General features: G+C 47.4%; 4 protein-coding genes across 5 annotated transcripts; 2 read left to right on the top strand and 2 right to left on the bottom strand.

Annotated features, from left to right (window-relative positions):
* Positions 1-36: 36 nt before the first annotated feature.
* Positions 37-1,989, top strand: LOC1276999 (DNA primase large subunit). Its single transcript, XM_316421.4, has one exon. It carries the CDS (start codon positions 168-170, stop codon positions 1,866-1,868), a length of 1,701 nt encoding a protein of 566 aa, XP_316421.4. The 5' UTR covers positions 37-167; the 3' UTR covers positions 1,869-1,989.
* A 900-nt stretch (positions 1,990-2,889) lies between these two features.
* On the bottom strand, positions 2,890-7,958 carry LOC1276998 (transcription factor Jra). The gene is made up of 2 exons (XM_001688812.2): positions 5,104-7,958; positions 2,890-5,018 (listed from the first exon to the last, which is right to left on the bottom strand). The coding sequence occupies exons 1-2, from the start codon at positions 5,813-5,815 to the stop codon at positions 4,687-4,689; spliced, it is 1,044 nt and encodes a 347-aa protein (XP_001688864.2). The 5' UTR covers positions 5,816-7,958; the 3' UTR covers positions 2,890-4,686.
* An 8,382-nt stretch (positions 7,959-16,340) lies between these two features.
* On the top strand, positions 16,341-17,286 carry LOC1276997 (collagenase). The gene has a single exon (XM_316419.5). The coding sequence runs from the start codon at positions 16,417-16,419 to the stop codon at positions 17,197-17,199; it is 783 nt and encodes a 260-aa protein (XP_316419.4). The 5' UTR covers positions 16,341-16,416; the 3' UTR covers positions 17,200-17,286.
* Positions 17,275-22,731, bottom strand: LOC1276996 (ankyrin repeat and sterile alpha motif domain-containing protein 1B). 2 transcript variants are annotated; one of them, XM_316418.5, is made up of 7 exons: positions 22,631-22,731; positions 21,850-22,117; positions 21,647-21,763; positions 21,380-21,577; positions 21,109-21,315; positions 20,243-21,033; positions 17,275-20,166 (listed from the first exon to the last, which is right to left on the bottom strand). In XM_316418.5, the coding sequence occupies exons 2-7, from the start codon at positions 21,949-21,951 to the stop codon at positions 19,488-19,490; spliced, it is 2,094 nt and encodes a 697-aa protein (XP_316418.5). In that variant the 5' UTR covers positions 21,952-22,117; positions 22,631-22,731; the 3' UTR covers positions 17,275-19,487. The 2 variants fall into 2 exon arrangements, with proteins under 2 accessions (XP_316418.5, XP_061502702.1); XM_061646718.1 differs by having other exon boundaries at positions 22,521-22,686.
* Positions 22,732-23,016: the final 285 nt, after the last annotated feature.

Raw genomic sequence — 23,016 nt, 5'->3', positions numbered from 1 at the left:
CGAAAAATAACAAACAGTCCCTTTGACAGCTGTCAGTCGGTTGGGTGCAAAATGCGCGCCAAACGCGCCACAACAACGTCGCTTTGTTGTGGAATTGGAAGAACCTCGCACTGGGGGCAGACTTTGTGTATGTTGTCAGTGTTTTTTTAAATAATAACCCCCGCAAAATGATCAACTCGAGACAGAACTATCTGAACGCGAAGCGCTTTTCGGCGGATCTGGCGCTGGAGCACATCATCCCGCACAACGTGTGCTTCTACCTGATACCACCGATCGTGGACCTGACGATCGACGAGTTCGAGAAGCTGGCCCTGGAACGTCTCAAGATGCTGCGGCTGCTCGAGCAGGTGACGGCCAAAAACCCAAAAGTGTCCTCGGAAGCGTGGCGCGAGGCTGTACTCGCGGAGGTCAATCACGAGGGGCTGCGAACGTACGCCAAGCTGGCGCGCGGCAACCTGAACGACGATGCAAGCAAGGCGGCCCGTCGCAGAGACTATCTGTCCCACTTCATCCTGAGGTTCGCTTACTGCCGGTCGGAGGAGCTGCGGCGCTGGTTCGTGGCGCGCGAGATGGAACTGTTCCGGCTCAAGTTCGGCGCGCTGTCGATGCGCGACGTGAAGGACTTTCTCGAAGTGTACGAGCTCGACTACAAGCCGCTGTCGGACGAGGAAAAGCTGGACATTTCCGAGCATCTGTGCGCGAGCACGTACAACCACACGCGGCTCAAGATGGAAACGACCGACTTCTACGCGGTGCACTTTACCGAGGTGCTGAACCTGGTGCGCGACCGCAAATGCTTCCTCAAGGCGGGTGTCGCGTACATCACGCCCGAGCACTTCACGCACGTGATCGGCAAGAAGCACCAGCAGCTGATCGAGGACGGGCTGAAAGGTCATCTGCGCCTGCTGCCGACGCTGGAAATCGACGAGCGGTTCGCGATGCTGCTGAAATCGATCCACACGTCGTACACGGGTAAAAACTACACGGTGGCCAAGACGGGCAGTGTACCGGTGGAAAGTCTCGACCAGCTGTCGAAGAAATCGTTCGCGCTGTGCATGCGCAACGTGCACGATACGCTGCGCGCGACGCACCACCTGAAGCACGTGGGCCGCATGCAGTACACGCTGTTTCTGAAGGCGATCGGTGTCACGATGGAGGATGCGCTGCGCTTCTGGCGCGAGGAGCTCACCCGCGGCAAGGTGCCGATCGAGAAGTTCGAGAAGGAGTACGCGTACGCGATCCGGCACAATTACGGCAAGGAGGGTTCGCGCATTAACTACTCGCCGTTTTCCTGCATGAAGGTGATCACGACACCGATCGGGCCGGGGGAAACGCACGGCTGTCCGTTTAAGAATCTCGATTCCAGCACGCTCAAGATGAAGCTGACCGGTTACGGGCTGAGTGCGATCGATGCGGACGAGGTGGCCGGGTATGCGGCGAAGGGTCACTATCAGATCGCGTGCGGGAAGTACTTTGAGGTGGTGCACGAAATGAAACTGGAGGAGGGCATTAACCACCCGAACCAGTACTTCGAGCTGAGCCAGCTGACGATGGAAGGGAAGGAGCGGCCACGCCAGGGGCATGCGGCAGCGGCCGCGAACCAGTCGGCCCGCTGGAACAGCCAGCCGAACAGCCAGTCGACGCAGGACGGCGGCATGGTGGGCGATTCCAGCACGCTAAACGGGGCGGACGATGATCTGGAGCTGTGGGAAATCATGGAATCGAAAGAGAAGGAAACGGATGCGGACGGTACGATGCTTGCGGTACCGGTGGCGGAGAGTTTGAGCAAGAAAGTCAGCCCGAAACAAACGAAAGCGGCGCAGGAATGGGATGACGATGATTTTGATATGCTGGAATTTAACGAGTAACGTGGTTGGGAGGAAGGGGGGGGTCTATTATTATTTATTAGTCAATAACTGGTTCGTTGTACTTTTTTTTATAAACGCATTTACGGACATTTACATTAATAAAACGTACGTTTTAAGCATATTTCGCTGTTTTTGCAATAGCTTTAATAATAATAATAATGATAATAACTAAGCAAAATAAGAGATAAATAAAATAATTATTTGAAGAAGTGGAAATAACACCCTAAAACGAATAGTTAAATAGCCCAAGATATAAATTGCACTGATTTTGACCGTCATACGCCTAACAGTATGCAATGTAGCGTTTGTTTAAATGCACGCGTATCTGACGCCTGAAAGTATGCAATTGCATTTTAATTACAGTGCCCTTCAAATAAATCAGTTTACCAACAAAAAAAAATGGTAATGCACATTTCAAGTCATTTTTTATTCAAGATAGATGAAACTTGTGGTAATGCAGCGAACATTTGTAAAACAATCAAAATAAAAAGAGTTGGTTAAAATTCATGTTTCGCTCATACTTACGTTATTTTCATGTCTTTCTTTCCGCCCAGCACACATGCACACATTACCTTTCAGAGACAGGTTTAATGCCACCGCTTCCCTAACAAAGAGGCAATTTTGGCCGTTTTTTATACATTGAACAAAATAAAATAACGCTAATTTCATTCCTTCGGCGTGCATTATCAAACGCGTTAATAGTGTCGCCGTATTTACACCACCAAAACACTGCCGACTCCATATCTCGCGCTTCACCAAGATTTTACCATCCCAACCGTCGAGAGAGCGGGAGAGGGAGTGAAGGTCAACAACTCCACGGCCGACCCGCGGGTACCCATCGATGATGACGTAATTGCGTCAACAGTGAAGAGCTAATAAGCAGGGCGGCCACATACAGCCATACGGCAGAAAATCCCACAACCGTGTCCGCGTACCACAATCACTGTATGTATGTGTGTGTGACACTTTTTCGTAGATATTGTACTTTGAAAAATAAAAAAATAAAAACGCCCTCCGAAGATTTAACGTTTGGCAAAACTAAATAGCGAAATGGTCGATTTTATTTGTAAATATTTTCAAAAATAAAGTTGATAAACGAAATCGATAAACGCTTACAAATAAATATCTTTCTTCAAATGACTCTCACATCTGTCTGTCTCTCTTACGCCGTCGCGCAAACGAACTAGCACATGGTGCTTCCTCACTTTCTCCTTTTTTTCTACAAGCTACAAGTAAATAGTTGAAAACAAAAATTGCATCCTTTTGTTTGTTTGTTTATATTAGCATTCATTTCTACACCTCGTGGCGGTGTACGCTCACACTGGCACGCACTGTGACTTTCGGGGTTCGCTCGCTTTCCGTTCTAAATTATATACATCTTGCAATTGCACGTGCAACCACCTCACAAGCACTTCTCATATTACACAAAATTAGGAAACATTTCTAAACCCGACAACTCCCAAAAGCGTGTTGTCGTGTTAGAGTCACTAGAGTAAATTGCTTTGAAATGGTGGTGGGGGAGGGCGGAAGCATGGGAAAGCAGCTTCCCCTTTGAAATGTATGGCATGTATCACACCACTTCCTGGCATGTTATTTCGATTGAAAGCATAGTTTTTACAGAGCGAGAATTGAATGTGACAAAGGAAACTGTAAAACTGTGCGGTCGGGATGGTTTTAGGCAACGCAACAGACTGGGATCAGATCGTTTTGACTATAGAAAACTATCGGAGATGGTAGAAAGCAAAAAAGGAAAGAATCAATCTATCGCGCTGTGCAAGAAAGCAGTTACACCTAAATAAAAGCTCTATTTATACATAAAAAATCATGTAAAACTAACAATATGACACTAGCATTGCGGGATGCACTTTCAATGCGGCACTTTCTCATGCTGCGGCGCTGCAGGAGAATTCGAGTCGACCGTGTCCATCACGCGCCACGGGTAGGTGGTACGGACAGACACGGACGGCTCGATCCAACGACTAGAAGCACTTGTTTTTTTTTCTGTTTTTGTTTCAACCGAAGTCTAAAGCATTTGAAAAACAATCTGACTCGTTTGAATGCTACACCTCGGAACTTACTACCAACCCCTGCTACCCTAAAGGAGACTTAACAACCTATTGCTAACAACATCGATCCGCAAAATCGCTGCTCTCCTCTTGCTTTGTTTCCTGCACAAACAATCGTTCGCGTTGAACGACAAACGCACAGAGCAAGTAGTGGTAAACACTAGCATTATCCACCGTTGTTTTACATACATCTCCCGCTATGGTCCTGCTCTATTAGTACCGAGAAGCGCCAAAACACCCCAAATCCCCCTGCGGCGGCGTTCCATACCCAAATATATAGGCTATCAATTCTAATACGATAAGGCATTTCTGTGTCTCACAATGGCAATAAGCTTTGTTCGCGTAAATGTGTTTTGTTTTGTTTTGTTTTCGAGTAACTAACTCTCTCTCCCCTCATTGCGCTTTTCCCTTTACTACGAAAGACCTGAACCTGAAGAGAGCCGCGGAAATCAATTCCCGGGTCGTGTATACACTACCTAGTAGTTTCTTTTTAGTCGCCCTCATGACGACCGGCGCCTCCCTCTCTCTCTCTCTATTCACACACAAACTAAAAAGAAACATCCCTCACAAACAAACAAAAATACAAACAAAAATCGTATCACGACGCACGCACGCACGCACTTTCTCCCTTTGTTTGCTAGAGGACACCTAAAAGGATGGGATGCACACCGTGTTGCTTTTGTAGACGACGGACGAACATTCGGACCGCAAACCAAGCCCAAAAAACCGAGATTGCTACACTCTTGGTGCATTCAAAACTTGCCCTGCAGCGTGATCGTGCAGCCGGAATTGTGATGCTCGATCACCTGCTGCTTCAGCTGGAAGATGTGCTGCTTCAGATTGCACACCACCCCGCCCAGCTCGGCATTCTGCGCCTTCAGCTCCTTCACCCGGTCCTCCAGCTTCGAGATGCGCTCGAGCTTCCGCTTCCGGCACTTGGAGGCGGCGACCCGGTTCCGCAGCCGCTTGCGCTCCAGCTTGATGCGCTCCTGCGACTCCATGTCGATCGGGCTGACCGGGGGCGACTGGTTGCTGGCGGCGGACGTCGTCGGCTGCGGTTCCTCCTTCACCACACCGGGGTAGTCTGTGGGGAAAGGGAAAAGAAAAGTGGGATGTAAGTCACGGTGAAAACTGTGCACGTGGGGGGGGCCTCTTTCTCGCCCACTTACCCAGGTTGGTGTACGTGATTTCCCCTCCGCTCATGCCGGTGTGATGGCCGACCGTCGCGGCCGCCACCATACTGGTGGCGGTGTTTGCCGTCGCGATGGCCGTCACGGGGGCGACCGCTGCCGTCGTTGGACAGAGCCGCTCGATCGCCGACGGACCGACGAGGGTGACACTGTTGGCACTGTTGTTGTTGTTGTTGTTACTCGTACTACTATTGTTGTTGTTGTTGGTGGTGGTGTTGGTGGGCACGTTCGTGTTGAGCTTGCTGGTCGTGTCCTTCTTGTGGATGGAGAGGAGCGCATCCTCGAACCCCTTCGCGAACTGCTGCTGCTCGGAGGTGGCCGACGGCGGGAAGATGATGGCACTCGGGGTCGGAGTGGGCAGCGTCGCGTTGGTGCTGATGATTTTCTCCAGCTCGGGCGACACCAGCTTCAGCATCTGCAGGTCCGGGGACGGCAGCACCGACGGCATCGTGATGGACGTGTTGTACCGCGTCTTGCGCGCCTTCCCGGGGCCGAGGTTCAGCTCGAGGGTGGCCGGCCGCTTCAACCCATTCCCGTTGCCCGTCGTCACTACTACCACACCGCCACCGCCACCCCCACCACCGCCACCGTTCGTTGTGGCCGGAAGGAACTGGGCGTTTGCGTCCTCGTAGAACGACTCCATCGTGTTGTTGTTGTTGGCGTGCTTACTGCTCAGCACGTTGTTTCGCATCGTGGCTGTGTGTGGTTATTGGGATGGTGGAATCGTTGCACAAATTTCCGTGGGTTTTTCCCAAATCCGAACCGAGGCACCGTGTGTGTGTTGTTTTGTTTTGGAGCAGAGACAAGAACAACGAGAAATGTCAAATTGCGTACAGGGATAAACAACACAACCTTCGGGTTCCTTTCACGGATCGAAGGACGCACTGACACTTGTTTGTTTTCTCACACACGCACACACACAACACATCCACGTACAACGAAATAACAGGGTGTTGTTTGGTAGGTGCAGACGCGGTTTTTTAATTTCGATTTAATTACGGATTCACCTTGGAAGGTTAACGAGCTTTTACAACACCCGAGGTACGGGAAGAATGGCGCTTTTTTTTTTGCTTTGCTTTGCTTTAATGGCACCACACACTACTGTCAAGCCTTTGCGATGACGGATACTTTATCACAACAAACGGATGGTCACAGAGGAGGAAATGACAGGCAATTTGAAGTGCCACACTCACACAAGTACACGTACGCACACGAACACACACAATGATTATCTCTGTCGTTTGCTTTTGCTTTTTGTTGTTGTTGCTGCTTGCTTGCTTTTTGCTTTTTCCTGGTAAGGCCACTTGAAGTGTGTAGTTGGTGGTGTTGTTTTTCTTTCTTGCTGAGGTTTATGGGCCGTATCGTTCCCGTCAAGCGAGTGCGTTCTATTTGGCGAACGAGCTCAAACGCTTCGCGAAATGTACGGGGGGGTTATTTTTTTATCTGCAGTTTGCTCTTTGCTTTGTCGCACACACACACACACACGCACACTAACTGCACGGGCGAGCTATCGCGTACGCACTCACTCACTCACACACACGTGCACGCGCGCGCTCTCCCGTACGTGCAAACGTCAACACCAATGAAAGACCGCGCAATAATAATGGATTTGTGTCTCCGCACACACACACATGCACACACGGAACAACAAAGTATTGCACAGAATGTTCCGCCACAGCACACACACCGCCGCTCCTTGCCTCTTTGACGGTGGGGTGGATTTTTCACGCGTTTCTACACGGCAACTCACACACCACACACTAGCGCACACGTGCACACACACACACACGCGAGCACAGGGCGGGAGGGGTGTGGAATATATTTCGCAATGCACACACAGGGCGGCCTACGCCTAATTCACGCTACGCCTACTTAGCAAAAAAGACGGGATGGATGGTGTCACCGTTGTGTGTTGCGGACGGACGGGACTGTCGAAATACACATTCGACGCGATTATTGTTGCACCAATATTCCTTCTCACTGTGGCGCGCGGCACAAGGGCGATGACGACATTACACACCCTTTCAACTTATCTTTCCAATTTGCTGTCACAAAACCACGCATAAATCACAAACCACACACACACACACACGCACAAGTACTGTTTCGTTTCTGTTTCTTTCGCCCAAGAGCGGTGGTTGGAAAACCCCAATATCCCGTGCGGTTGCTTTCGCGTGCTTTCTGGCGTGGTACTCTGGCTACTGTCGGCCGACAGGGAAAACAAAATGCACGCACGCGCGCGCGTACAGACACACACCCGTCCGGCTTGAAGGTAGAAAAGCGAATGAATGGAGAATGGAAAAATGAAGCCGACTTGATGAAAGCTTCACCCGTACGGGGCGGTTTGCTGGTGTGCGTGCGCTGCTACAGTAGTGTGTGCGGTTTTGTACGGGAACATATGATTCATGGTGCTAAAAATAGCCCGCATAACGTCATCCACCGGCGCTGCGATTGGCTACCCGTGCGCGCTCGTGCACGATCGTGCTGGGAGGCTTCGTGCTTTTTGCATGTGTGCGCGGTGGTGCTGCTGCTGGCTGGCGGTGCGCGTGTTGTACGCCGTTCGAATTTTGCGCCTGGTTTTTCACAAGCCCTCACTCACTCACGCCCCTTTGTCTACATCCTACATCTGTTTGTGGGGGGAGGCAGCGAGGGAAACAGTTTTTGGGGATTGGCGGCAGTTTGGCTTGTTTCTTTCCATCTCGTCCGCGGAATGGCATTAAAAAGGAACGGGAGAGAATTAACAGACAGAAGAAGACAACAAAATCCCGCGTGCGGGTGCGCGCGCGGACACACAACCTTCGCCGACGGTGCTGCGTTTGGGGCTGCCGAGCCAATGCGTGTATGCACGGGTTTGAAAGCTGTTAAAATGGGACTCCCGGCTTTTTGTTACCTCCTTCCCCTCCATCCTTGTTATTTTTGAGTGATGTACAGTAGTGGACGGATGTAAGGCGCAGGTGGAATGTTCGAGAAGGAAGATTTGTTTTGGAAGCAAGAATATTAAATAAACAGCATGATTCAATTCAAATCCAAATTGAAGGATAACAAAGAGTTGCTGAATGCATTTTTCGTTAACATATAAAATGTTTAATCGGGAGAGTTATTTATTCTGACTAAAATTAACACGGCTTCGGTTGTATTTTCAATCAAAAGAGTTATCGTAATTTTAGAAGATATTGCATAAGATTGCCTTACTTGATTTCTTAACAATTTGACTTTCAATATGTATATACGACTTTAAATTTGTGTATCTATTTTATCCTTCATAATGGCCGTCTTGGAACGCTTTAAGAACGGACAAGGAGGTTCCGTTTGGCTTGATTCTATGTTAATTAAAACAATTGGCAAATATGTAATCAATGTGTGTTTATTAAATGGTTGTTCTTAAGGTGTCGAATGAGCTTATTTTTTCATTAAAAAATTACTAAAACTAAATTATTTTTCCTGGGTTTAGCTAAACGCGCACTAACGAAACGTTAATTACACTTTCAATAATAGTATCCCATGAGTTGGAACACAAAATTTGACACCTCTATCAACCGAACTCTAATCGTGATGACCAACAAAACTGAAGCAACTTCGTTTACAAGCGTGTGCGATCGAAGAACGGCATCCCGTAGCGTCTAAAAAGGACTCCGGGCGACAGTGTCATCGTATAAGCCTGTCCCGGCATTATCAATTTCTTGGCACTATTATTAGAAAAAAATAAAGTTCCGAAAGCCCGACGACTCTGAGTATCAAGAAGCTTCAAAAGATGCTGAAATTGAAGGCCGAGGGACAATTCGTTACATTCCTGCGTTATCTTGGCCGGTCGATGGATGCAACCGGCCAAATAGTGAAATAGTACCTGGGCAACATGAACAAACATGTAAGAGCGTCCGCTGGTTTCACAGCGGCAAGCAATGTCCCCAAAACTAAATTTCAAGCGAAATTTGGCGGAATTTCAATATGATACCCTAGCTAGCAAACCGGTGCAGCATCTTCCATCCTCATCCTCCAGCTGCAACACATGTTAATAATAACAAAAGCTCTACTCCAACAAAGTTGTAGTATAAACTGAGGAAGAATTGATAAAAATCGAAGGTAGAATAAAAAAAAAATGCCTACATGCATGTCTTCGTCCGCATTGGTGAAAATTCCGGGTAACAGCAAGGTAGTAGATTTATTTTTGCAAGTAAGCCAAAGAATTACCCTTCGAAGGATCTTCTTGGAAAGAAATTGTCTCGCTTAGTATTTTGTCTACAAAAAGCCAAAAAAAGGTCTTTTCTATCGATAGGCTTTTGATATGTATTTGATAAATGTATTGTTGGAAAACAACTCGCGAGCGTTGCAAAACCCTATTCAAATCGTTAAATAGAGTTTTTTTTATATTTACGTTCTATCTTTTTATAGCCTTTTGAGTATAATTCGTATATTATTTTCCTTAGTTTTCAGTATGAATATCTCCTTTCTAAATGAATACGCCGATAGTTAAATAAGAAAGAAGCTGTTTAATAGTTCGGATAAACTGTTGATCGTAATTCAATTCGAAGAAACATTTTATAAAGATTCGTATCTTTGAGGTCATTTAACACAAACAATCGAACAAACATAAACACAAGTTGGGGTTTTTTTTTCTTTAGCTTCAGAGATGTGTTTAGCAGTGTAACTATCGAGAGCAAGTGTCACCATTTGCGTAAGCCCTTGCGTATCAACGTGCCAACAAAATCCATAGCGCACTGTACTGTTTGAAATTGGCGCCCCCGCTAATTTGCACCATCACCACCAACCTGGGGTTTGGGTGTATTGTACGATGTCGTTTGTTGCTGATGTTTACTACACACATACTCGTTCAATTCGTCAGATTTGTCGCCCATCAAGCTTCCATTTAGCACGTTTGCTTTACCGATAGAGCTTCGAAACTCCGGCAAATCCGGTTGTGAACAGATCGAGGTTCGAATCGTTCGTTCTCATTTTTTTGCAGCTTTATTAACACTTTTTCAAAGTGTTGTGGGTGGTGGGGTGGAAAGGAGGGAATTAATGATAAAAACAATAATAAGAACAACAACCGCTAGGACGCGGCGTCAAGCAACACGTTTTTCTGCGTGTGTGTGTGTGTGTGGTTCGCGAATGTCACCCCTTTTTTGGTGGACAAACGAATGGAGAAGCAAAAAATAATAAAAAAAAGAAAACCAAAAAAACAATCCGGAAGAAACGTAAAGTTTGTTGAACTTTGTGCCGCATTTTAGCGTTTCATTACTTTGCAGCACACAAGTGCAGTTCGTTCGTGCAGATTGTTGGGGGAATTTTATGAGCGCATAGACTTATGGAAATAATTTTATTAGCTCCTTATTTTTAAAACTTAACGATAAAGATTTTAAGCAATTAAAACAAACTATTATTTATATTTTTGCTGTCCTTGTGCAGCTTCTACAGTTCAAAACGAAACCTTTTATCTTCCAACCATTTGTTGTCGCATTTATCTGGATTGTAAATAAATTGTGTTTCTATGTCTGTGCCTTCATCCATCTCTCCCGGAAACGTGGATAAACACGAGAACAGTGGCAGTGGAAAAACCGTCCCTTTGCCTGCGCTTATCGCAAAACGTCTAGCGCCACCGGGGACGCCACCGAGCACGGGATAGCCGGATAACGGCCAAATTCCATCAATGCTGCGTGGACCTCGTGGAGGGAAAACAGAAAATCACACATAAAACAAAAACCATTCACCATTCCCCTTCCACAAGCAGTCCTCTCAAATGCTCAAGGACAGCGTCACGGCGTTAGCATTCGAGCAGCGGGTCATATAATCTGTGGATCGATCCCAATGCGCCTTCTGCGCTGAGAAGAAACAGGTTGCCGAAGCACGAAGGCGCGCATGCAAGGGAATGTGCATTCTTTCGCTGCACCCCGCTGCAGGATGAGGACGGGGAAAGGGTGCCCGTAGGAAGAAGCAAGCGGAAAAAAGATAAGCAGAAACACGTTGCAACACGCCCAACAGTCAAAAGCCGAAGATTTTATATTGACCTTTCACTTTTTCTATCTGTCTCTCGCTCTAATTTGAGCGATTTTCCCCTGATGAGTGTCCCCGAGCCTCCTCGTGTGGTTGTTGTTGTTGGAAGTTGAAGCCGAAACCCCCTCGTGCGCTGCCAAAATCAGCGAAGAACGAAATCGAGTGGCTCAAGCGAAAAAAGAAAAAAAAAGATGAACGAGTGTGCTGTGACAATAACACACACGCACGCACAAGGCGACACCCGAAATCTGGTGCGATACCGGCTTTCAGTGGAGCAAGTACACACATGCACACATTTGACCATACCAGCGCTCTGTTCTAGTGCAGGTAGTTTTCTGCAGTCCACGGTGATACTACACACAGCCACGCACTTGGCGATACACGCTGTGTGGTGCGGTGCGGTGGACGTTCAGAATTCAGTGGTGCAAATACACACATGCACACACTTGGCGACACACGCTCTGCTGTGCGGTGAGGTTTGTGTTCTGTGTCCAGTGGTGCAAATATACACACACACGTACTTGGCTACACACGCAGTACGGCGCAGTTGGCTTGGCAGAAGCGCATACACACATTCACGCAGTAGGCTTTACTTTCAGTCCAGTGAGGTTGGTGCTCGTGTGGTGTTTCAGCGCTTGGCGGATAAACCCCGTAAAAAATGGAGTTTTGTTTAATTTGAGGTAAGTAAAAGTGATTAAAATTATCAACCAACATCCCCCCTTCTAATTAATATAATTTTTCTTCCATTTCATGTGTGTTTCACGGCGAACGGAGACATCAAAAACCTGTGGCTGTGTCGTAGTGTTATAGCATTGGCCCGTACAGTGCAGCGAGAAAAACCAGGAGCAACAGCGATGAGAAGCAGAAAGTGCTGTGCTGATTTTGTTTTTTTTTTCACTGTGCGAGTGAAAAAGTGTTTTTTTTTTATTATGTGCGTTAATGTAGAATTAAGTGCAGTGATTATTGTGCAAGTGTTGTGTTTTTTATATGTTGGTTCGATATTCAATAAATCGAATAATGTTGATATAATGGTTCGCACTGTATTATTTCGGAAAGAAATCCTGGCAAAAAAGGGGGAGGGGACAAATTAAACGAAGGTTCGTGCAGACCCCCGTTCGGGTTTTGCTTCGGCTTCGGGATTGCTTCGGCTTCGGGACCCGACGGATCACTTGAATAATTTCGCCAACTCAAGTTCTTTTTCAAGCGCGTATTCAAGCGATCTCTGAGTGCTGGTGCCCGGTGGGCGCCGACCCCACGAACGGGCACACATAGTTGTTACGTTCTGTTTTGTCTTCTGAGATCATTTTGTTCTGTGATCAATGTTGGCTATTTCTATCCCGCTTCCTCGCTCTGTTGCCGTGTTGCTTGGTAGGCTGGGATTCGTTTTTTTTTTATATCTACCTATTTGCCTCAGTTTCTCAGAATGATCGAAAATGAGAGCGAGAGAGAGAGAGAGAGAGCGATGGCGAGAGAAATCAAACAACAACACTTGTTGTTGTCGTTGCCCTGTTTTCCCCCTTTTATTGCGTTGAGGAGAAGAAGATGCCGAAGCAGAGCATGTATACGCAAGCCACAAGAGCTGGGCCGCAACAGCTTGGGCGATGAGTCATCGCACAACTATTTCCAACCATGGTGCGCGCGTCTTCCCACGGCCATCCCTTTGCCCTTGGACCACCGTTTGCACCCGTGCCGGGCACTTTGGGCCGTTTTTTCTGTTTTCGATTGCTCGCTTCTTGCTCTCGCATACTGCGTACCCGGGGGCTGCGTACAGTAATGGACGCATTTTGGGTGCGCGTGTTTGAACATGCTGCAGGTAGTCACGTGGTTGCAGGCACGTGGTTGGCTTCCTGATGCAGTTTGTGGATAGAAAAATTAGCAAGTGGTTGCAGTTTATGATTAGAAAGATACGAAAAATAGGTTTTTTCGTTCAGAGTTAATAATAATTTAATAATTGATAATAATGTTTAAGCCAAAATTGAGCAAAAAATATACAAATAAGCTGCAGAAGCAGCAAAATTGAATAACAATTTTTCGAAATTTAATTTACGCAAATAATGGCTATTTTCTTGTAATATATTGCATAAATCTAGATCGTACAAATGCTGTTCTATTGTTGAAAAATGTCAGTGACTGTAGAGTAAAGAAGAAATAATATTATACTGTTTGATTTTCGTTTAAACTTATTTGATGCTCGTGGATAAAATATCCTTATTATTTCACACTTTTATTCGATGAAACTACTACATACAAGTCATGCTTATTGGTTTTTTTTCCACTCACAGCAAATGTTTGTTTCGAAACAAAATATCAAACATCATATCACAAACTTCCCCTTATCGGCTGGCAAGCCTTCACACTTGGTTATCGTTTTGGCGCGAACTCGAAGGCATTTCCGTTCGACGAGCGTTACACCCTCCACACCACCCAAAACTCCCCCCCCCCCCCCTCGGCCACTTGTTTGTGTATTTTCATCTTCGCCCTGCATCGCTTCGATTTGGCAAACGGCAGCGACGATTCCTAGAATTATGAATGACGCTTCGCCGCCCGAGATCACAGACGACATGCCGTGCGTGTGTATGGGGCGCGCAAGCATGGGGAATTCCCACCCCATTATGCCAGGTGGCGGATGGTGCAGGCAGTGTCCGTGGGAGGTTGGTTTTGGTGAATGGTCAAGCGCTGCTAATGCGCAACATGGTGATGGTGGCGCGGTAGCGATTGCGTAGCCCTCCCAGACTGCGCACGGAACCGGATCGAATGCGAACGACGTCAGCGATGCAATGCCCGTGTCGCTTGACTCTACCGAACCCCGGAACTGGGAGCGTGTGAATTTGTTGGTTTTGTGTTCGATGCGTGTGTAGTTTTTTTTCTTTCTTCTCATTGCGACTAGGAAATCGGTCGCTTCTGAATTGGACTAGTGTTAATTGTCTTTGTGTGAAATGCACTTGCATTCGAATGGTAGGGCGAGACACGTGACGATAAGAATTAGGATGCTTTTTCGTGCAATCTTTGACAACGTGGTGGCTATTGCAACCAAAAATAAATTTCTATGCCTCTCACAATATTATCCAGGAAAGGTATTTGATTATACAATTATTTCCTACTAGATTATTTCTAATTAGATTACACTTATAGTATTTTCTAAGGAAGCTTTTTTGATACCAAGTGATTAGCGTTGGAACAAAATAATAAAAAAATAGTTACTCTTGAAGTTTTGTTGTAGTAAAACACAGTCAGTTACTAGCCTTTAGTTTTCATTTCCAAACATATAAATTATGGCAAACACTATAATTTGAAAAAAAAAAACAATACAAAAGAAAATACAGATAGTCCCTGAGATACTCGGTACCTCTTATATGCGGATTCGGAGATACGCCGTTTACTAAATTTGACAGTTATTTGAACAAATTGCATTGATTTGACACATAAATTGTGAAATGTGAAACAAATTCCTTTTTGTTACTGTCATAGTTATTTACAGCATTATAAATCTATCACGTCACGCTGAATTACACGAAAATTATTGACATTTTGGCTGAAAATTTGTGAAATTAGACTTATGCGGAAATTCGAGATACGCGTTATTTTGCGGCTATTTTTATTAAAAAGATTTCATACCTCGAACACTTGCTATTGGAAAGTGTTTCAAAGGCAATTATGATCTACTAATCAATACGGTGTAATCAGTAAATTAATCCTTACTATGTGAACAGTCCTGATTAGAATCGATGCACTTCAGGCATTGTTCTGGGAATAAAGAATTAATAACATTATCTATTTTATATTTCCTGTGCACTACAAAACTGAACGATAAGTTGAGGAAAACAAATATATTGTTTGTTTAGCTTTTTTGCATGACATTTAGAGTTAATCGAGATCCATCAATTGTGAATCAGTTTTTACACTTTTCTCTAAACTAAATGAAAACTAAAACCCACGTAGTTTCATTTAAAAAAACAACAATGTGATTCCCTAAGTGAATACCTCCAAATTTAGAAGATGCACGTGTCGTACGACGAAAAGAATCGAGTAAATTTCAAAAGATAAGCTAAATACTTGACGAATAAACAAACAAACACATAGAAAACCAACTCAAGACTCTTTAAAACAATCAAGAAAACAACTTAATCGAAGCACTGAAAAAATTATTATAAAAAAATGGGATTTACGTTTAGCATTCATCCTCATTACGACTTAACGAAATTCATTTTCTCCAGACCGTTACATTCGTAACATTCATTTATAGTACTCTACTCTTCTTTTAATTTATTCACTCCACGAACCCTGCATACCTCTTTGATTGTGTTGGTGCGCTGTAAAATTGGTACAACTAATTTGCCGATAGATGGCGCTACTACTGCAGAAATGCAAAAAATTTAAATCTCTTCTACAGTCCGTTGCAAAACGGGTTGCGTTCAACAATTCTTCGGCAAATGGATGCAAAACAAGTGAATGTTATATTTTTCCAATCATTTTGAAGCCATTGAAAGCCGATTTTCAAGTGTGGCATGATTTCAAAATTTCAATCGTTGCAATTGTGCACGTTTTGACTACATCCAACGCACAGAAGCAGTTGGAATTCACTTTCCATTTCAGACTTTACTCCCTCTTACTATTCCCTCTTCCCTCTTACTATTCGCACATGCGCACATGGCAAATCACATTTAATGCAACGCGCTCAGACAGCCCAAAGGACGTGGAAATCCACACTTCACAGCACGACACTTGACTAATTAAGATTCCAGCAGGCACTCATTGATGCCAACCAAATGCAAAGGAATTAATGTAGTCACTGCCCGTGCATCAAGTGTTGGAGTGAATTAGAATTTATTGCACTAAACACGTACCGAGTTGATAAACGAATAGGAACTTGGTATGATTCAAATTTTGATTTTAGGAACTTTGCAAAAAAAAGCAATCCATTATTTGCAATGGTACTCTTCCGCTTCAGTTCCGGAAGCTCTCAAGAGCAACATAGCACTTGAATATGGGCAGATTATGTATCGATGTGGACAGAAGACACTTTCCCCGCGGCATTTCCAACGCTCATCGGGAATGGGTCAATGAACAACAGACAAAGTACTTCGCTTCTTGACCGCCTACACTTCAACCTGTCTCGACATAAGCTGCAATCTGCCACGAAGTTCTAATCGAGATCTTATCGCCCCCGGAACGAGACTACCGTTGGATGGGATCGATTATAAAAAGAAAGTTCTCCCCAATGGTAGGCCACAGTTTGTTCGTCCGTCCTCCATCGCAGAGGATCCTCCCAAGCAGTGTGTTCAAGTGTGTTTTGAAGTGCACAAAATGCAACCGGCAACTTGCGCCCTTGCTCTGCTCGCGTTGGTGGCTTCGGTCGCCCAGGCCGCCCCCCGCGGCGGTATGCGGGTGGTGAACGGTGAAACGGCCAAGCTGGGCCAGTTTCCGTACCAAGTTCGGCTCACGCTGCACGTCGGCAACGGCCAGCAGGCCCTGTGCGGTGGCTCGCTGCTGAACGAGGAGTGGGTCCTGACGGCGGGCCACTGCGTGATGCTGGCGAAGTCGGTCGAGGTGCACCTCGGGGCGGTCGATTTCAGCGACAACACGAACGACGGCCGGCTGGTGCTGGAGTCGACCGAGTTCTTCAAGCACGAAAAGTACAACCCACTGTTCGTGGCGAACGATGTCGCGCTGGTGAAGCTGCCCAGCAAGGTGGAGTTCAGCGAGCGCGTCCAGCCCGTCCGGCTGCCGACGGGTGATGAGGACTTTGCCGGCCGGGAGGTCGTCGTCAGCGGCTGGGGCTTGATGGTGAACGGTGGCCAGGTAGCGCAGGAGCTGCAGTACGCCACGCTCAAGGTGATCCCGAACAAGCAGTGCCAGAAAACGTTCAGCCCGCTGCTGGTGCGCAAGAGCACGCTGTGCGCGGTTGGGGAGGAGCTGCGCTCGCCCTGCAATGGGGATTCCGGTGGTCCGCTGGTGCTGGCGGAGGATAAGACGCTGGTCGGTGTGGTGAGCTTCGGGCATGCGCAGGGCTGCGACAAGGGCCATCCGGCTGCGTTCGCACGCGTTACCGCCTTCCGGGATTGGGTGAAGAAGCACACCGGCGTGTAAGCTTTGAACAGGACAGAAACTGGAAAATGTTCAATTTTCCCTTAAAAGGAGAAGAAATTAAAGAGAGGCGATGAATTGAAAATGAAATGCATCCGTGGCTTTTTGTTTATTTAGAGTTTACATTCTACCGAAACACTTGCGTGAGGAGGGCTTGCGTTTACGCAGACGCACACCCGCGCACGCTGCTGCTGCATGGAAGCCACGTTATAAGTCGTTCCCTTCTGCTTCGCTTCCGCCGTTCCACGGCAAACGGTTGCTTGTTGAGAAGAAATCTGTATCTACTTCCTCCCTCTCCCTCCTTCAAACACGTTACTTAATCTGCTTTCGACTTGTTACGAAAAATAAAACCGAAGTAAGGCGATGTTACGTAAAGTTACATTTTACAAAACAAGTTTAGCGGCTTAATTTCTATATGTACAAGAGAAAAAAAAAGATGAACCCTTTCGTGAGGAACAATGACAGAGAGATAAAGGGAGAGACAGAGAGAGAGAGAGTTACATACAGAGAGCGCACCCTTCCCCTCTACCCTATCTCCCTCTTCTCTTCGATTATTGCTTACGATTCTAACGAATTCTAGCCCCGATTCTTATACGCTTTTCCACCCGCTTAAACATCTGCCTGCCAAAAAAAAACAACAAACAATGCAACACAGCGCTGTGAGCGCATTGGTGGTGATTTTGTGACCTACCTGTCCATCTATCTGTCTTCTACCTTACTAGGCCTCTTATTAGTAGACAGAGTTTTCCAAGGGGTTCTCATAGTTGTGGGACAACACTTCCTTGACTCTTTCTAATGGGAAGTGAACGTCATATGATGGGAATTGTACTCTCTTGGACATGCACCTTGAAAATTCCTATTAGATTTGTCCAACAAGCGTGCTGCAGAGTCCAATTCCCGTACGAAACAGTCAATAAAGTGTCCCACAGCTATAAGCACTCCTGGAAACCCCTGTAATGTATAATCTGATTCTTGCACCCTTTCTGTTTGGGTGCAAATTGGTGGCAATTTCAACTTGGAAACGGCAGCAAACGGCTGAACAAATTGCCAAATGAGCTTTTGTGTTTCGTTTAGACGTGGTCGCGAAATTGCTGAATAAATGCAAACGATTGTAAGTAAATTTGAGGTGTTTAGTAGCTGTTCACATTCATTGTGTTTGGCTTGGTGTTTCGTTTTAGTAATTTTGAAACCAAAAAAGCAATCACACAATTAGCATCATGATCATATGGCAATTTCGCCCTTTCTCTTTTGTGTTAGACAAACGATCCGCAAAAGCGTCATACACGAACGCAAAAGAAAGCACATCTATTTGTTGCTCAATGCTTGCTGTTAGTTTCCTCTGTTGCTCCTCCACAGTCCCTAGCGCTATAATTTAAAACCAACAACTCCTATACAGCTTATGATGTGGTGGTGGTGGTGGTGGTGGCAAAATTTCACTTTCTCTACTCTCTCGCGCGCGCGCGCGGTTTGAATTTACATTTGAACTGGCCGTTATGATGGGATGGGAGTCGTTTTGCTGTTTTCATCGTTGACTGTTTTGTTGAATTGTTTAACTTTTACATACTATTGCTGTTTGTTATTGCTATTTCATTGTTTGTTAGTTTGTTTGTTCCTGTTAAATCAGTACCGTTCCTGTGTGGGACGAGGTAGATGAAGCGATCGTTCGCTTAAACGTTGCTGTTAACGTCTCATGTTCAAAACAACGAAACTGAAATGGGTTGAATTTGCTTGTGCACGATTAAGAAATCTTCTCAGAGATTCGATGGAACGGTAATTTGGAAAGCTAATAGTAACGTAGTGCGTTGATTACGATAACAAGAAAAGCAACAACTCTTCCAGCGGTTATAGAACCGAATCGTTGCAACAATGTAAACTAACTAAAGCGTACAATCATAAGACAACGTAATTCAGCCTTTAAATTGTGCTTAAACGAACGAAAGAGCTAAAGAGGTAAAAAATAGACACATGCAGCACCAGAGTTCAGGTATAGAAAGTAATCTCGCGTCAGGATTGTTGCCATTTCTCCCATCACTACCATCATCATCAGCAGCCAACAATGTTTCAACATCATTTCCCGAACTTGTTAACATTTTTCAACAAAATTTCGCGCGTGCCACACACGCGCTCAATTTTCCCTTCCATTTTGTTTTTTTTTTACAAACTATTCCTAAAAGGTAGTAGAGTTTTGTGTGTGTTTGTGTGTGTGTGTAAGTGTGTCAAGGTTGCACCATATACGTACGGTTACCAGGTACGCGTTACGCGCAACCGTTACTGGCCGTGACGCTGGGGCTTTACAGTATCTCGACCAGGCTGCCGGCGGCCGTCTCCGCCACCGTGCCACCGCCCGACCCGTGCTGCTGCTGCTTGAGCATTTGCACCTCCTTCTCCAGCTTATCGACCCGCGTCCGGTACTCCTCGTTCTGCTTCTGCGACAGGTCGAACTGTTTCCGCAGATCTTCGGTGAGCTTTTTCAGCTCGAGCAGCTGGCGTTCGAGCAGCTCCACCACGAGATTGGTGGCCGCCGTCCCGCTGCCACTTTTCACCGCCGACGAGAGGGAGGAGGTGGTGGAGGTGGTGGTGGTGGTGTTTGTGGCCGTATGGTGATGGTGGTTGCCCATTGCCGTCACCCGGTGGTACACGGCGCCGACCCGGGGCGACGATTCGACCGACACGACCGTATCCTGGGGCAGCTTGGTGGGCAGGGACGAGATGATCTCCATACCGGTGGCCGTCCGGAGCCGCTTCACACCGTCCGCCGACGTGATGATGTGCCGGTTGTGCCCGCTGGACAGTCCGTTCGCGATGCTGTGCTTCGCTTGCACCAGGTCGCTGACGGATTTGCCGGCGGCCGCCACCACCGGGAACCGCTGGCCGGATTTCGTCATCACGATCTTGCTGATCTGCTTCGTGCCCACGGCACCACTATGATGGGACGATGGTATCACGTGCGAGCGACTGCCGACGGGGAATCTACCCAAGGGAATTGAAGATTGCATTAGCAAGCGAAGGGCAAAACAAACGGCCACCAAAAAAAAAAAACACTTACCTCACCGTGCCCGACCCGACCGGAACCTTCTTGTACTCCGAGGAGGACACCCGCTTGATGCCGCCCACCTCACCGCCACAGATCTGTTTGAACTCCTCCGGCGAGAGGATTTTGATCACCTTGTTCGTCTTGATCGTCGGCGTCGCGCCCGTCGCGCTCGACTGGTGTACGTGATGGATGTGCGAGTGCTGCTGGCCCGGTAAGCTTACCCCGAACGACGAGTTGCCCGACGACGAGGCTTGCTTTTTAATGATTTTGATTGTCTTCGTTTTGGGATGGCTAATGGCGGTGGCGGCGGTCCCGGGCACGGTCGACGATCCCGTTTGCCTCTGGGCAGGTTGCGTGTGCTGCTGTTGCTGCTGCTGCTGCTGCTGGGGGTGAATGTTTCTCGTTTCTTTAAGCGCGTACTTGCCCGCCTCGGACAGCACCACCTTGCGGCCGCTCTTGATCGCGGACGTGATAAGGCTACCGGTATCGTCCGACGGCATGAACGAAATGCCGTGCTCCTTCAGCATCTGCAGCGTGGACGAGTCGAGATTTTTCGGATCCGTCTCCGTGCTCTGGACCAGGTTCGTTATGGCGTCGCTCAAGCTGTCGTCCTTCTCGATGAAATGGTCCGTCAGCGAGTGGTTCGAGTGGTCCGACAGCTGCGTGTTGCTGTCATTGCTCAGCTCCATCGTAATGTTGTCCTCGATCTCGTCGTTTTCGTTCGCGGCGGTCGGCTGGTCCGGCAGGTGACGCTCCTTGTGCTGCTGCAGCTCGTGCATGAGACTGTCGGTCGCTTCCTTTACCTGTGAAAATGGTGAGAGGGAAATGTGTCAGCAAACGTGTCAGCGAAAGTGCGCTCAAGCTTCTCTGTCCCGTACCCCCACTTGTTCACTGCTTGCCGCCCGCATCTGGTTCGCCAGCATCAGTATCCGCACCAGCTCCATCTGCTTCATGTTGGTGGCGAGCAGTATCGGCGACTTGTCGAACTTGGACAGTGCGTTCGGGTCGGCACCGTGCTGGAGCAGCATTTCCACCACCTTGTTGTGCCGCTTTTCCACCGCCCAGTGCAGAGGGGTCATTTTGAGCTACAAAAAGAAGGAAATAAATCATTGCTTTGGTCTTCCGGTTCCCCGGTTTACCAGTACGCACCAAATCCTTCGCATCGACCTCGCACTTGCTGCTTAGCAACAGCTCCACTATCTCTATGTTACCATGGTAGGCAGCCAGATGCAGGGGCGTTCGGTCGACCTTCGTTTTCGAGTCCTTGCTTATGCCGGCCCTTAGCAGCGCTCGGCAGGTTTCGATGTGGTTGTGTCGTGCGGCTAAATGCAACGGTGTTGTCCCGAGCTAGATGGGTAAGGGCAAGCAACAAACATGAAAGAATGCAATTTCTGTGTCCAAAAATGAATCTCTTACCCAATCAGCGGTGAACGGTGCACCGCGGCCCATCAGCTCGAGCACCTTGGGTGTGTTGCCGGCCCGGGCGGCCTGCAGCAGAGCCTTTCCGAGATCCGTTATCACCGTTTGATATTTCTAAAAATCGCATCAAAAGCACATGAAAGCGAGGCGCGTTAGTAAAGGCTTGGCGGAAGGAAGCGTTCTTCGCCCCGTACACTTACACCACCGCCGATGCTGTTGGTAAACTTCTCCATCGATTCCTCCGAATCATTGCTGGTTATCATATCAACGCCAACGTTGTCGAAGATCTTCTCCATAAACATGGTTGCTGTACGGGCTGCGCTCCACGGGAAAGCACCGTCCGGTACGTTAGCGAGCCGCGACCGCCTTCCGTATTGTTCCCCTCCCTCGACGACGACGACAACGATCGTGCGCTGAGCGGTGCAACGGCCGGAACCACCGAGTGCGTCGAAACGAAACAGAAGTAACCTGCAACGAGCAAAGCGACGACTGCAATCAGTGCACCAGTTTCTTCACCCTCACTTGCACAAAGCGACTGCGAACACGCGAAAGGCAGCAGAAAAGCAGAAAATCCAGTTTTCCAGCCAGCCGCCCGCCCGCTGCATTCCAAGACCCTGCCAGCGATGGACCTTTCACCCCGCAGACTAGCCAGCGGATCGGAACCGATTTCCTCCCCGTATGAGAAACGGACTGCCCTGCAGGGGTCACCGGCACCAGCACTGTCCACTGTCCATTCCAGCCCACGTTCTGCGGTTGGGGGCGATTGAAACGTGATTCAGTATTTTCGTGCACGAAATGGTTTTCGTTATGCGTCCGCAACTGTGCACTGTGCGGATGTGGAGCGGAAGTGAAATTGGAAATGGAATTGTACCGGAGCGCCGCCCGCTGGAGGGCAACCTGTGGCGGGACTCCGCACTCTGGCCCGGGCTTCCGCTGGCGGGCAATGCACTGCGATTTGGGGGAGAAGAACGATTTGTTTACCACTAAGAAAAAGAATTTCCTCGGTCGGCACGGTTTTGGCGTACATTGAAAGGTTCTATTTGTGTATTCAATATTTTGACAGTTCGCGTTGTTCGCGTTGGTGTTTGAAGGGAGGGGGGGAGGGGAGTTTTTTGTGCTCTTCTTCAGCCTGCGATCAGAGTGACCAGAAATTCCGATTTATCTGTATTCATACCGATTTTTTATATGCCTACCGATTCACAGATGACCGCCCTAAAACTACCGATTTTCCATTTATCCTACCAAAAATCACAGATATTTGATTTTTATGTCGTTGAAGCTAAATCTGTGGCGCTTGGAATACTGTTTCAAGGATCGCTATCCTCATTTGTTACTCATTTGTTACGCGTTCTCAACATTACTCCTGC

The sequence above is a fragment of the Anopheles gambiae genome, chromosome 2, assembly GCF_943734735.2.
Source record: "Anopheles gambiae chromosome 2, idAnoGambNW_F1_1, whole genome shotgun sequence".
Taxonomy (NCBI): Eukaryota; Metazoa; Arthropoda; class Insecta; order Diptera; family Culicidae; genus Anopheles; species Anopheles gambiae.
The sequence above is the reverse complement of the archived record's forward strand: the minus strand, read 5'-3'. Positions and strand labels throughout refer to the sequence as shown.